The sequence below is a fragment of the Peromyscus californicus genome, unplaced genomic scaffold, assembly GCF_007827085.1.
Source record: "Peromyscus californicus insignis strain IS unplaced genomic scaffold, ASM782708v3 Scaffold_20__1_contigs__length_68692818, whole genome shotgun sequence".
In the NCBI taxonomy this organism is placed as follows: domain Eukaryota; kingdom Metazoa; phylum Chordata; class Mammalia; order Rodentia; family Cricetidae; genus Peromyscus; species Peromyscus californicus.
The window spans coordinates 7,350,142-7,365,715 of NW_026294503.1; the positions used below are offsets into that span (position 1 = coordinate 7,350,142).

The following is a 15,574-nucleotide window of genomic DNA, read 5'->3' on the forward strand; positions in this document are numbered from 1 at the left end:
AAAAATACTGTGGTGCATTAGAAATATTCCAGTTGAGGTCATCTGCATAAACTCTGGTTGGAACAGAGAGCCCAACTGAGTACCTTTCTCACAATAAGCAGGCCAAGAATAGAGAAAGCGGGTGTTGTCATCGACCCAGATACACAGCGTGGTTTCTCCCTTTAAATGCGAACTATGAAAAACTCTTTCTCATTGTTTAAATGTTCATCTAATCCTTCATCCCATGAAGCCTCCCCCTCAACAACCCCCTCTCACTTTTCTCCACACTCTACAAATTTCATGTAAGTGCAAAATATTATTATGATGAATTAGAGAAAAATGGTACGGATTTAAAATGTCAAGTTCCAAAGAGGACTCAGCTCGTTCATTAGCTTGATGGTATTTTTCTACCTGCGATCGGATAGCAGAGGCAGAGAAAATGAGAAGTTCTGTAGGTTTCTGAGAGGATGTGGGGATCAGTACAATCGAATCCCTTGGTTCACCTGGCTGCTTGGTCAACACAGGCAAATTAGCCGAAATACTGGGCAAAGTAAATCACAGCCAAAGTAGAAATGGGTAAGGTCACAATAACAACGTATGCTAATTGCACCCCTCCCTCCCCCCTCGTTTTTTAGCAGGCTGATTTTAAACTCATTATATATCCCAAGACGACCTTGAGTTTCTGATTCTCCTGTCTCCATCTCCCAAGTTCTGGAATTACAGGTGTGTGACATCACATCTGGTTTATGCAGTGCTGGGACTTGAACCTGCGGATTCCTACATAAAACAGGCACCCTATAAGGGCGATCTTAGCTTACCAAATACGTTTACATATGTTTGTTCATGGTAATCTTGTGGTAGACGTAGTCATATTTAGTTACCTTGTTTGGTAAAAGAGGAGCAGACATACAATGACCTACTTTCCTCTGTTCTTTATGTGGTGTGCAGGGTGTCGGGGATGGAGCCCAGAACTTCAGCAAGCTCTCTGCCACTGAGCTCTGCAGAGACTTTAAGTGGCCCTTGCTGGACCTCAGCTCTAGTGCCAGTCGCACAGGCCTGTGCTGGTTTTCACTATTTCTGGCCCTGGGGTATTCATGATGAGCAGACCTGGATCGAAAGCATGAGAGTTCTTGGTCGTGCTAAAGGATACATGCTATACTAATGAAGACGTAGCACTCAAAATTAAAGGCTGAATACATATATTCATTCACCAAGAAAGATTTTAGATATTTAGCTTTCTTTCGTCATTATTATATAAAGAGCAGTTGTTACGCAAAAAAAATGGTAAAGAACAAGCAGGGAAGACGAGCACCTGAATAGATATGCCTAGCCGGTTATGAATAAACACCTATGTAGTACAGAAAGACACCTGTGAGTTTGACCTTAAATTAGTCATTCTTAGACTGAGCAGAGGGAAATGAAGTAAGTAACATATAGACGATAAAAAAAAAATAGCCACACATCTGGATCATTATGCACCGTGCTGAAGCAAGTGACTGGAAGAGGAGAGACAAGAGGGTTACAGAGGTTAGCAACTGGAGCTTGGGAGAAAGTGATTTAAATCTGTATAGCCTAAGGCATGACTCAGGGGACATAATCACAGCCTATAAATACCCTCCAAGCAGCAAAATGTGGAAAAGAAAGCGAGAGAATTAGTCACAGCCTTGCATTCCGGTCATTTCTCTTTGTCCAGTTGTCTGAGGAAGACAACACTTTGTACCGGAGCTGATGTGATCCACAGAACTCAAACAGCCAAGGACTCTCAACTCCGGCCCTGCTGGAGTCACCCAGGTGGAGGCTTAAAAAAGAGGGGCCCCAACAACTCAGAACAAATTCATTGGCATTTTAGAGGTTCCTTGTTTCGTAATTCTTTGTCTGGATGTCTCCTTTCTTTTTCTTCCCTCCTTTCATCCTCCCTTCCTCCCTCCCTCCTTCCTTCCCTTTTTCCCCTTCCAGGTCTTTTGTACATATATTATGGCCTCCAGCATTGTGTTTTTATGGGTTTTATGTGTGTGTGTGAATGTGTCTCTGCATCTTTGTGTTTCTTGTGCTTTTTTGGAGGTGAGAAGGTGTTAATATTTTGATCAGCCCCTTGAAACCTCACCCCTTGAGCCCTCCTTACGTCCTGGTCCTGATCTAAAGGAAAAACCCCTCCCCTTCCTCCCTCTCATCCACTCTCTCTCTCCACTCCCAGGAGGTGTGCACCTGAGGCGTCTCTTCTCTCCCTCTTTCCTATCTTTCTCTTCATCTCTCTATTATAATAAACTCTCTATGTGGATGCAACGCCTGGGTGTGAATGACTTTCCCCCATCTGCCCAGTGGGTTTTCCCTCAGGTGTTGAGCCCTGGTCTGGACAGCCTTGGGTCCCCCCACATGCATAATTCACATGGGGGGGCTCCTTTTCTCCTGGTAGTTTGTTTGCTTCACACTACTCCAGCTTCTTTGTTTTTATTTTATCTTAATTTATTATTATTATTTTTAGACGCCTGTGGGGATTCTAATGAGAGCCTGAGAGAAAAGGGTGTGGATTTAGGTGTGTGGGGAATGGGGGATCTGGGAGAGGAAACCATAATTAGAATATATAATACGGAGAAATCTAAATCTATTTTCAATAAAAAAAATGGAATGGCTTGCAAAAATAAAAAAAAAAAAAAGGTAAAAAGAAGAGCCATAGAGGACTAGACTGTGATGGCGGACGCCTTTAATCCCAGCATTTGGGAGGCAGAGGCAGGCGGATCTCTGTGAGTTCAAGGCCAGCCTGGTCTATAAAGCGAGTTCTAGGACAGCCAGGGCTGCATAGAGAAACCATGTCTCAATCCCCCCACCCTCAACAAAAGAAGAAGAAGGAGGAGGAGGAGGAGAAGAGGAAGGAGAAGAGGTATGGAAGTGGCCTCTTGGTGCTCTCTGTGGGGTTAGGAAGCAGATCGGAGAGTTTCATAGCTCAACAGAACATCTTTATTTTCCTTCCACTCTGACACAGAAAAACACAGAACAGCATTAAACTGCCCCCCTCCATTGGATAAAAGAACTAGAACATGAAGAATGAAGTATTAAACACAGGTGTGTAAGTCAAAGCCGTGGGCTCACAGCCTGCAGGTGAACCTCACACACTGTTCACAGTTTTCTCATCACCATTCTTGGTCTTAGACATCAAAGTATCTTTGGCCCCACTGACTTGCACAAACTACTGCTAATTATCATCCTGATGACTCAAACGGGAATCATCACTCTTCACATAGTCCTTCCATCAGAGAAGAACGTTGAGAATTTCTGGGTTTTCTAATTAAACCTTGTGATCTTCATAAGCCACAAGGTATTTCAAAAGACCTACCTGGTTCCAGCCTTGGAGCAATGGCCTAAATTGCAGACCACTGCTGGGCAGTAGCAGCCCCTGCAGAGCTTACAGAATCAGGAGTTCTCCAACCTGCAGCCAGCCCAGGTCATCCAGAGTCCAGAAAGACAAGCAATGTTTTCCCACTCCATTCCCAGACTAGTGGAAAGCTTGTCTACCCGTAGCTGTATCAGGTATTGGCTCTTTAAATGTAAATCTGTGTTAACACAGCAGCAAAGGCCCTGGGTTGTGACTGGCTGTTATCTCAGGGTGTTTCCTGACCTAAGGTTCTCACACAGCTTTTTACTGCTTTGCATGAATTTGAAAGCAGCAAGGTGCAATGCTGGAGTGTTGGCCAAAGGCTACCTGCTGTGACCATGGCCTGCCAATCCCATGACCTGGTCCCTAGGTAGGAACAATGAGTGTCCTGAGGATAGTGCCAACCACAAAAAGACCATCTGGGGCTTGTTTCTAGGCTCTCAGCCATAGTAGCTTCCTTCATGTTCCAAATTCCAAATGGCCATCTTTTTCCCAGAAGGTGGCCCAAGGGCACTTCTGTTGAAGCTCTGTAACAATACCGCTTCCCAGAAACTGTGCACTTTTGATAACTATGGTAAAAACAAACATACTAGACCTTGCATAAATGCCATGTAGTGAAGACAGAGGCCCATGAAATTCCCGTGTATGTACACATGTGCACACAAAATGTTGAAGTGTGTGGCATTGCCTTCCTTACCAGTGTTCAGCACAAGCACAAACGAGCAAGCAAGCACTGTTGGGGACAACGTTCTACAGGAAGAGTTCAGCAGAAACTCAACCTCCATCAAACGCCTTTTTGATTTGGTGGAATTTGTCGGACCCACAATATTAACATAGAATTACGGAAATTGAGAACAAAGGGCTTAAGCTTTCTGGGAATGACAGGCTGAGTCTGAGCTCATCTGGAAAGTTTGGCTAACTAAAAGTGATGTCTTTTGTGCTGGAATCTTTCTATCTAAAAGTGTTTAAAAGGCTGTAATTATTTTGAGTTTCCAATTCAGCTCTTTTCAAATTAAGCCTTTTATTTTCTTCAGGGCTCCGCACGTTCCCTCCGTGTGAACTCAGGCACTTGCCAGGCACCGGAATGGCAAATTCATATTGGTTTTCTCTACATATCCATTCCCAGTGAGTTCTACACAGCTTTTGCACCCTCCATGCCAAGAAAAACAAAGAAACATTTGTACATCAAAACCTTTATCTTGTGCACAGGCTTAGAATCCCTGAGCACAGCGAAATAAATCACCTATTAAGCAAAGGCTGGTAACAGCCCAGGCAAAGTTTCTTTGCAAGCTAGTGCCTTTCTTCAAGGGTAAAACCAGGTAATGCAGGATCTCAGACTTACCTTGTGGCTTCTGGGTCCCAGATCACAATGTCAGCATCTGAGCCGACAGCTATCCTTCCTTTTTTTGGATAAAGATTAAAGATTTTGGCTGCATTTGTGCTGGTAACTGCCACAAATCTGTTTTCATCCATTTTACCACTGTGCTGTAAACCAATTCAAAGAAGATGCATTTGCTGTGATGATCAGACACTTAAGCCTCCTCTGGGGATCAAAGTGAACGACTTATATCTATTAACCCAAACAGAAAGACATCTCTATTAACCCAACTAGAACTGTATCCCATTTCCTGCATCAAGGAGCTACATCTGTGCATGCTCAGTATAAACCAACTGCATCATCACTGATGAAGATGATGGCACATAGAAGCCTGAAGATGACTTTTCAAAAATCCCATCACATTAAAAGACAAACCTTGTACTTCCTCAACATCTACCCCCATCACCCAAGATTACTACACACAATGGTGTAAATACTGACACCGCCATTTTCCATTCCCATTTAAAGATTTCTGCTAGCACCTACAATATTTATGATCTGCCTTATTTATTGCAGACCTAAGATTTGTGAGATGATCATGTAAATATTAGATAAAATACCAAATACTCAAAAGAAAATAGGTTATGATGCTTATAAATTAGGTGACAATGCCTTGAGAAGATAAAAGATAAGCATAAGAGGTACAATTTTGTTCAATTTAAATTTATGTGAAACAGAAATGTTAGAAAGTCTATTTTAAGAAATTTTAATATAGAACCCTTATAAGGCTTATATATGTATATGGCAAGACTTTTTCTAAGATTTATTTAATTATTTCTAATAATCCCAGAAGTAAATCATCTTATTGTTTCAGAAAATTATACAGTTTCATACATGTTAGGGAAATACTCAACTATTTTAAAGATCATATTTAAAGATGTATGTAACTATACCTTTATGTATGATGGGAACTCTAATGGATTATGAAAATCTGCTGTTATAAAGATATTTACTGTAACAACACAAGTTTAAGGAGGAAAGTTGGATTATAATCTAGAATATCTAAGCAAGGAGAAAGAGGGGGAGTCATCAGGGATGTTAGAGGTAGGAGTAGATGGAGAAAGGGGGGTCAACAGAAGTTAGAACTAGAGAGAGGTTTTGAAGACCCTGGCACTAAACTGATTGCTTCAATACTGCCATTTGGTCATGAACAACACCGAAGTGCTTTTGAGAAGGAAATAACATGAACAGAGCTTCGTTATGAGCGGCAACTCCAGGCTAGAACAGCCGGAAAAATTGGTCCCTGGGAATAAGGAAAGCAGCTTTGAGACTATACGAATGGTCCAAACAAAATGTGAGCCTCCGATTAGACGGTATCCATGAATGCAGAAATGAGGAGGCATTCTGAAAACAAAATCAATGGGACTCAGTGAATAACGAGTGCATTGACTAGTTTTATGTCAACTTGACACAAGCTAGAGTTATCTGAAAGGAGGGAGCCTCAACTGAGAAAATTCCTCCATTAGATCTGGATGTAGGGTGTTTTCTTAATTAGTGATTGATGAGGGAGGGCCCAGCCCATTGTGGGTGGTGCCATTCTGGCCTGGTGGTCCTGGGTTCTATTAAAAAAAAAGCAGACTGAGCAAGCCATCATGAGCACACTTGTAAACAGCTCCCCTCCACGGCATCTGCATCAGCTCCTGCCTCCAGGTTCCTGCCCTGTTTGACTTCCTTCAGTGATGGACTATGATGTGGAATTGTAAGCCAAATAAACCCTTTCCTTCCCAACTTGCTTTTGGTCATGGTGTTTCATCCCAGCAATAGAAACTCTAACTAGGACAATGAGAAGTAGAAACGATAGTAGATGTCAGAGAAACTCATCAAAGAGAATTCTCAAGCATGAAATATGATTAATGTATCATCTAAGAGAGGGGTCTTTGAAAAGTGTGACAGTGGGAACCCGGAGTCTACCTAGTTTTCCTATAGATCTTTATAACTACACATGTCACAAGGATAGATGGCTTAGCACCTAACACCTGTCTGTGTGATTCTGCTCCATCCTTGGGAAAAAAAACATTTTATTCATTCTTCATTTATTAGTTTTATAAATCATTATGCCCATAGACTTCATCATCTGTATAACTTCAGACAGTGAATTCAATATCCTTCATATATTCTTCATCAGTTCAAATGTTTACATCAATGACACAAAGAATAACCCTATCTGGACCCAGTGTAAATTAGCCCCCAATGTCTCTCTGCCCAGTGACAGTGATGTAACACCTTTTCTGAGCTAAACTATGAGGAAAGATCAACTGCTTGTTTGCTGATAACGTCCTGGAGGAGGGAAGGGATGGAGTTGATAGTGACTGTGTGATTCCCAGTTTATTCTGGGGGGGAGGTGTTTCTATGAAGGTCATGATCCTGAGTGAACCAGGCTCACTCCTGTGAAACTCACCACGCCCTTCTCCCATATCACCGACATCCGGTCCTCAACACCGTTCACCCCATTGGGAATCTTAGTGAAGTCGTCTTTCCCAAGAGCTTTCTGGCATGTGTTGAAGGTACAGTTATCACTCCCTGTGGTGCTCAGATCGCCACTGTAAAGGATGAGAAAGAAAGAGAATGATGAGGAGCCTAGCAGGTAGCACACGTAGGGGGAAACTCCTTGGTGTTTCTTAGCCTCTGACCAGACTGCCTCCTTCACGGGACCCCAAGCAGTGGGAGAGGGTGTGAGTAGAATTTCTGGGTACACATCTCACCTCTCTTCTGGGTCTGTCATAGGAAGCACTTTTCAAGAACATGCTCCTAAGGATTACCGTGCAGCATCCTCAGCAAGCCCGTTTTTTAACTGCTTTTCAATTTCCCAGGCTAGCTGGAGGAAGATGGCTAGTTTGAGGAAGGAAGGGTCTGTGAGATTATAGGGTGCATGCCAGACTCTGCACCAAGACTGATGAGCTCACAGCTGTGAGCTTGTCCCACCCAGAAATTGATAGTTGCATGGACTCGACAATGCTAACTAACAACAGGGTCACCAGGAGCAATGTAGGTAGAAGTTCTTTACGAGTAAAATGCCATGCAAGATGTCATAATGGTGATCTATGGCAACGGAGGCAGGTCCAGACGTCCATACCGTTTGAACACAGGTGTAAGACTGGCTGAGAACAGCTGAATACCACTTTGGGTTATTAATAATCTCTGGGATACAGAAGTATGAAGGAGGAAGGAGGTTAGAAAAGGATAAGTACTTTTTGTTGTTGAATAAAGCTCCCCATTAACTCAAATCTGGGGACATGTGAATGGGACATGCTAGAATGTTCAGAATGACTAGAAAGGGCTATTGTCCATACAACAGTGTAGTCTCTAGATTGTATCAGCTTAAAACATCGTAAGTCCAGTGTTTTCTGCTCCCCAGATAGCATGAGTCAAACAGAACAGAGGACCAGAAGGGTCTGTGGAAGCTGGAGGTATAGGGCCAGCTTTCCTCCACCCAAAGATGAGACTTAGAAAGGATTATCTTTTGCCCAAATACTTTACCGTCATCTGAAAAATTATTACTTAGCCAACAGATTCATGAGAAAGCCAGGTGTTGAAGGATCAGGTCTCAGCGGAGGTCCCATGACATGGTGGGCTGCATGGCGCCATTCTTTGCTCCAATAGTGTGTGCCATCGGTACCAAGACCTGCCGCAATGGGTTCTCCATAGACCACCTTTCCTGGAATGTCCAAAGGCAGGACTGAGCCCCTTAACGCACTTTTAAGAAAACCGTCTGACAAACACACGGATCGTCTTCTCTGTCCCAGTAGGGGATGGTACTACAGCTCAATCGTTTTGTGAACAGGACTCAATAGTTAACGACTGACAACTACTGAACATGTACTGTGTTCATCCTCCTAGTCACTTGACATCAGGTGGACTACTTGCTTTGTTTTGATCAATTAGATTGATCAAGAATGGCATGTTCTGCCTCCAAGCGTAGGCTATTAAAACCGTCTTTGATTCTGTTATGTCTTTTTCTTCTTTGTCATGATGCTTGGAGTGCCACCTAGCGAAGAGGTTATCTAGTGGAGACAGAGCCAACCCACGATGGACATGAACATGAATGGGAAGAGGAAACAAACCTCTAGTTGTAAGTCGCTCCTATTTGGGCCCCACTGTTATTGAGGCATAACCCAGAAGATGTTGGAGGCTGCTTGTGATTGATAATGCAATCGGAGAATCCTCTGGGTGAATGCTTTCACTACCTTGAATTAAAGATAAAGCTACAGGATTACATGATTTCTCTGCGGCTACTTTATATACACGGTACATAGGTGGAGTGGAGGAGGTAGGATTTGAACCCAGGAATTCTGAGTCAGTGGTCTCAACTTCTATGCCTTGTAGCTAGATGACAAACTACCACCAATATAGCCATACAGACTCCAACCAGGGTGTATCTCCACTGCAGATTAATTGATAACCTTTTCACATCCTCACAAGGAACTTTCTCAGCAGAAGACTTATATTCAATAAAAGAACACTCAGATAATAAAATTGTAGCCCGAAATGCACACTTAAAAAATCATGCAAATGAGGCCATCCAAAGCACACAATGTTAGAAAACTTAATAGTGCACAATGAATTTGAATTTAAAATCAGGTTCCTATCTGATTAGCATTTGTCAGAATAATAGATTCACTGGCATCAACCTCATCACATGCAAGCAATCAAAAAAAAAAGAGTGCATGGTGAGGAGATTCTAGCATGCCAAATGAGCTCACTCTGGTTAACCAGATGCTAAATTTTAGTTACAATCCAGATATATAGCTGAAATTAACTGATTTCCTTAGAGAGCACACGCAGTGGATGGCCACCAGCTGCCCAAGTCTTCTAAATGGAAATGTAGCACCCTATTATCTCACAGATCCATCCCTCCTCTAAACTACCCTCTTCCTCCAGTTAGCCCAGGAAATAGAGAGACAGCAAAAGCCAGGCTTGCCGAAGCCTAGGAATTTGACTTCTTAAGCAACCGAGTTCCACACCGGGGCCTGTGCAAGTGGTCCCCCAGGAACCGAAACGTTGCTGATACACTTTGCTTCCGTGATACACACAACCCCACACCACTCCAGGTCCTCCCTACCCTGCTTGCTGAAAAGAGGAACAACTTTAGTATCTCTCAGTGGCACGCGGGATAAAGAGCAGTCGTGTGTAGAGAACTAAGAGGTGTCAGTCTCCACTGCGAGGGACCAAGACAGACACAAGGTCTGTTTGCAACTCCAAGGAGAACTTGCTGTCCCAAGAGCACTTCTCCCAGTTGCTTGGACAACGGGACTCTGACTTGATTTGCAACCGCTCCATGAGGTGCCAACTCAGGATTTTCCACGGTGCTTCATCATCAAGGAGAGGTCCTTGTCACATGTTCTGTTCAATCACTTGGCACATCGAGATGATACGGGAGTGCGGCTCCCAAGCGTCTCCCATCTTAATAGCTCTCGGGAAAAATTAAATGTCAGTATCTGTCGGGAGTCTGCCAGGCTGCTCTAAAAGCAGATGACAGGTAATTTCCTCAGAAGGGCTAAGCTCCTTTCAAATGTGACAGGCTACTTTTTTAGTGTACACAAGCTCTTCATTAAGGGGTCTATTTTCATCTTTATTCCCATTACATATTTATGAACATAAAAAAATTAAAAATAAAAATTCCTAATGGCTCGTTGTTCCCCTCCACAAGTTGGAAAAGACCAAAACGCATGAAAGAAGTATAAAGGAGAAGGAAACCAACAAGTCTGGTAGTCCAAAAATTGGAGACTCAAACTACAAAATCCAACCTAATTACAAGTCCTGGTAGATCTGAGTTAATAATAAGGCAAGAGAAATCACTAACCTAGGGATAGTCTGTGTAACTTTCAAAACTCTTGCACATGACCTCATTTGGCCTCACAGCGACACCTCACACTGGTTTGATAAATGAAGACGTTGATGCTCAGTGAAACCAATTGATTTGCCAGAGATACACTCGTGGGCAGTGACATAGGCAGAATTAAAACCTTCCTCCTCTGATATGAGAGCATACCCACTGTTACTAAGAGAAGCATCATCTCCATTCCCTGGCGAAGAGCATGTATTTTTAAATAGTTTCAGCCAACCACAAGCTATCTGTAGATGTGACCAAGCAGCTGCCTGCTCTCCCTTCCTGGTTTCCTTCGCTCTGCTTTGCAGGTGGCTGTGAGCAGCGCTTGTGTCTGTCTTCTGATTGTGTTCCAGTAACTCTTGGGATTGAAAGACATGTCCATCATCAGTTTCCTCTCTAGCAACTTTCTTGTTAGGCTGCAGGCTCCCCATCCATAGATATTCTCTGTAGTCTTTTTCTACCCTTTGACACAAAACCGAAACTGAAAGGACTCCGTCATCACACTGCAATCTCCCTCTTAACTGCCCTTTACATCTCTGAGAGACTCTAAAGATTTCTGAGTCGAGAAGCAGGCTAGACCAGGAGGACTCTCAGTCACCAGGCAGCCTGAAGGGAGGGAAGTGATGAAGTGGATGCTCCTGCCCGTATGGAGCCTGGCGGCCTGAGATCTACAAGAGGAAGTTAAAAGGTAGGGGGAGGCAGCGCAGCTGTGCTTTGACTGCAAAGTCTCACAACAGCTTCACTTTTCAAAGTAACTTTCCTACTAAGTAATAGGGTGGAGCTCTGCTGGGTTGCATCGGTTCAAAATCTTATTCCTTTAGAACGAAGAAAATATTTGAGGAGAAAATCACAAGACGCAGGATGGTAGCACAGTTTATGCAGACTTGAGTTCAAATCCTGCTGTGGTGTATTTTAGTATGCAGAGGACGAGTGGATGTTTTTTTGTCTTGGTTTTCCTATCTAGGAAATGGGATTACAATGTGTTTCTAGTATGGTATGCTTGTGAAGGCTAAAAAACAAACAAAAACAAACAAACAAACCTCAAAACACAAACAAACAACAGCAAAATAAAACAAACAGCATGATGTATACAAAAGTATCTAGCATGTCCCTGGAAGCCTGGGGTCTCTTCACGTTTATAAATTGCACTGTGTGTCCCACTGTGTAGTACTTACATTTCCATTGCTGTGATAAAACACCATGACTAAGGGACCTTATAGAAGAGGATGTTTAATTGGGCTTACGGTTCCAGAGGGTTAGAGTCCATGACGGCAGAACAAAGGCCTGGCAGCAGGAACAGCTGACATCTTGGCCACAGGCAGGAAGCAGAGAGTGTATTGGGAACAGCATGGGTCACTTGAAACCTCAAAGCCTGTCTCCAGTGACACACCCCCTCCAACAAGGCCACACCTTCTAATCCTTCCCAAACAGTTCCACCAACTGGGACCCAAGTATTAGAGCACATAAGCCTATGGGGACCATTCTCATTCAAGCAACCGCACACCAGAATTCAAGTCTTGAAGTCCTCAAGTATAGGAAGGTCTAGATGAAGATAATGATGTTGAAGTGAGGCCACTGGAGTAGAGCCTGATCTAATAAGATGGGGGTCATGTAAGAAGAAGGGGTTGGAACACAGTGGCCAATAGAAGGAACACATTGAAAGCAGAGGAGAAAGACCTCCTGATAGAGCCAAGGAGACAGGCCTGGAACACGATCTGGGATACGGCTTCCTCCACATCTCAGAAGACACTGGCACTACTGGCTCTTTCCTCTCAGACCGCTCATCTCCAGGACTTTGGGAAAACAGATCCTTGCTGCTTCTGTAAAGGGTGGTAGTATTTTGTGATCGTAGCCATAAGATGTTTACACACCCCACAGGTGCTGTTTTCCTTAGAGCCACATGATTCCAGTTTTTGATATGTTCTTAAATGGCCAGTTTCAACTGCTTTGAAGTAGATCTTTTTTTCTAAATTTAAAAGACAGTGAGATATTCAGATGTGCAAGACCAAGGAAGAAAAGAGACAAGGTGGGATTCAGATCCCCCTGGACTCAGTCACACACCACCCTCCCAACCCTGGTCATCAAGGGTCAGTGCATTGTAAGTGTAGAAGAGACAAGATTCAGCTTACTGCTCTTCAGCAGTAACGGGCAAGACCGCTTGAGAGGATGTGGCCTTTTGTGCATCTCTCTTTGGTCTTTTGAAAACAAAAGGACCATGTGGAGGATGGAGTTGGAAAGTGGCGGATCCCCCCAAACCTCTGTGTGAGAACTCTCTGTCCTACATCAGTAAGCTTAACTAGGAAGCTTTATACTGTAGGAAAACCAGTTCAGACAACGAGCAACCAAACAAATAGCAGACCCACCACAAAGTCCAGCTCCCAGTGAGTGGTTTAAGAACTAACAGGATCTCAATCCAGTTTTGAAATCCAATCCAGAGCACAGCACCGTCAGCACATTTGTATCCTGTAACTTGGTTTTTATGAAAAGCATAAAGAAAATGTTCCATCAGCATGTTCAGACAAGAGGAATATTTGTCCCCTAAAGACAGGAACTTGGATATAAAATAAGGTTGAATTTTAATAAGACATGTTAAAACAAGTTAAGGGTGGGGAATGGTTGAACGTCTCAATCGCAGATGGGAACCCATAACAGGCAGATCCAAGCAGATCACCGAGCTAAGCTACTGAGCGGCGGACGTCTCCACTCTAAGCAAAAGCAAAGCACCGGAACCCAGGCGTGTGCAAGTCCTATTGGCGGGTGGTGAGGAGAGCACAACGGATTTTCTAAAGGGTCACTGAGAACCCCACGTGCAGCATTGTGGCTGAAAAAGGTACTACGCTCATGGCCAAAGCTAGTGAGATTAGAACAGTCCCTGATGGCAGGCAGCTCACACCGGCACACACACTGTTTGGATAAGGACTAGGCTATGGCTGGAAGTGGTCGCTTGCACCGTAATCCCAGAACTCCAGAGACTGAAGCAGGAGGACCCTGAAATCAAGGCTAGCGTGGGCTGTACAGAGAAACCCCATCTCCAAAAAACCCCACAAAAACAAAGAAAACAAAAACAAAACAAAAGGAAAACTGGGCGATAGAGAGTAGGTCAGGTCTGGGCTGTGCTGACCTTGACTTCTGAGTGAGGTCAACAGTGGTCCTCTGATTTCCACATGTGTACCATGGCGTGTGTGTACACACACACACACACACACACACACACACACACACACACACACACTATAATAAATGAAAATTATTAAGAACATGAATCACACAAAAAGAAAGACTAAGATTGTGTCTCTCGTGTATGCAATGGGTTTGCAAGTGTGTACACCCATTTGTGCAGACGTGGTTGTCAGAGGAAGAAGTCTGGTGTCTTCCACTGTGCTCCCCACCTTACGCCTCTAGACAGGGGTGTCTCACTGTGCCAGGAGCTCACCTGGCCTTTTCTGCTAGGCTAGCTGGCCAGGGAGCTTTTGAGATCCACGGGTCTCTGCTCCCCAACCCCCACCCCCAAAGCTGGGGTTACATGCATAGACCTCTGTTCCCGGCTCTTTATGTGGGTGCTGGGGATTTGAACTCAGATCCTTACGCTTGTCCAGCAAATGCTCTTACCCACTGAACCATCTTCCTAACCATGGAGAAAAAGGCAAAGAATTTATTAAAAAACAACAACAACAAAAACCAAAAACAGGAAATGAAAGAGAATTTTAGAGTCTCATTAATATTCTTAGAGATATCAAGATGATGTCTCTAATTAAAAGAAGAACATTAAAAAAGAGAGAGAGGCAGGAACTAAGAGGGAATGAACAAACAGAAGATTAGCAAGACAAAACCATTAGCAGGCCAGAGAAAGCAAACAAAGACAGTTTGTAAAATATGAAGCAAAACCTTGACATTTTTTTTAGAAACAGAAGAAAAAAGTGGAAGGCCACAACGATGCTGGTGGGGGCTGATTCTGGGGAAAGTAAATAAGTAAATAGGAACAATAAGTGTGGAAGAAATATCAACAGAAGAAAATTCAGAATCAAAAACCAGCCTTCAGGTTAAAATATGCCCTAAACATGAAGGGGATTATTTAACACTTGTAACATTTCATTAAATGTGGGTTTAATGAAATTTCTGTATCTCAATGACGAGAAAAAATGAGAATATTCCAGATAGTAAGACTGGTTAGTGAGAAAAGGGAAACAACTGTACTGTATTGGTAACAGTGCTGGAATAAAATTGCGCTGTCATTTTCCAGAAGGAGTGTTTGTGACATAGAATTCTGTGTTCATTCACATCATTGAACAAGCAAGGGGAAAATTTGAAAATCCACCTTCTACACACTTTACATAAAAAAAAAATCACCCGAGAATTCTCAAAGGATTCAAGAAAGTAGAAATAGGAGCACAAGAAGTCATGCATTGAGCCTAGGATATCAAACGGTATGATCCACACAGCAGATTTCGATTTCTATCAAACCGAGGGAGGGACTGTGGACACATCGACCACAGCTCAGCGGTGCTTGCGTTCTGTGCACAGGGCCCTGGTTCCATCCCCGCCAGGGCAAAACAAACAAACAGACAGACAGACAGACAAAAAAAAACACAGACAAAAGGACAGAAGGAGAGGAAAGAGAAAGTGAGTCAGGCAGGGAGTGGGGGGGGAGATTACCCCCCCAAAAAAACCCCTCCTTGCAGAAGGAGCTGCTTATATCTAATAGGAGGCAGGAGAAAAAGCTGGAACTGCTCGCCACGGTCCAGAAGGCCTGTGTTTCTTTTCTAAACCTATTGAAAAAGAGCTAACTGGAAAAATTCCAGGAAAACCAAGAAACTTTATAAGACAACCATGATCTAAATATGTAGCCATCTAAAATTAGGTGTGCTTTGGAACCTTGTTGGTGTGAAGGAAATGCATTTGACCCTGGTGCCTGAAACTGCCTCTCCGTGAGTTGATGTGAATAGCTCCAGCTCGCGCCTCACTGAGTGGGTAAATTTCTCTTCACATGGATGGCTTCGCCAGGGAAGACTAGTGTCACACT

At 43.4% G+C, this 15,574-nt stretch overlaps 1 protein-coding gene across 1 annotated transcript in view; it reads right to left on the bottom strand.

Annotated features, from left to right (window-relative positions):
• Dpys (dihydropyrimidinase) overlaps positions 1-15,574 on the bottom strand; it is a 79,814-nt gene that overhangs the window by 38,804 nt on the left and 25,436 nt on the right. Inside the window, exons 5-7 of the mRNA XM_052747719.1 lie at positions 8,226-8,382; positions 7,126-7,267; positions 4,692-4,834 (exon numbers count right to left, since the gene is read on the bottom strand). Of these exons, the coding sequence (XP_052603679.1) occupies positions 4,692-4,834; positions 7,126-7,267; positions 8,226-8,382 (442 nt within the window). The remainder of the gene's footprint in view (positions 1-4,691; positions 4,835-7,125; positions 7,268-8,225; positions 8,383-15,574) is intronic.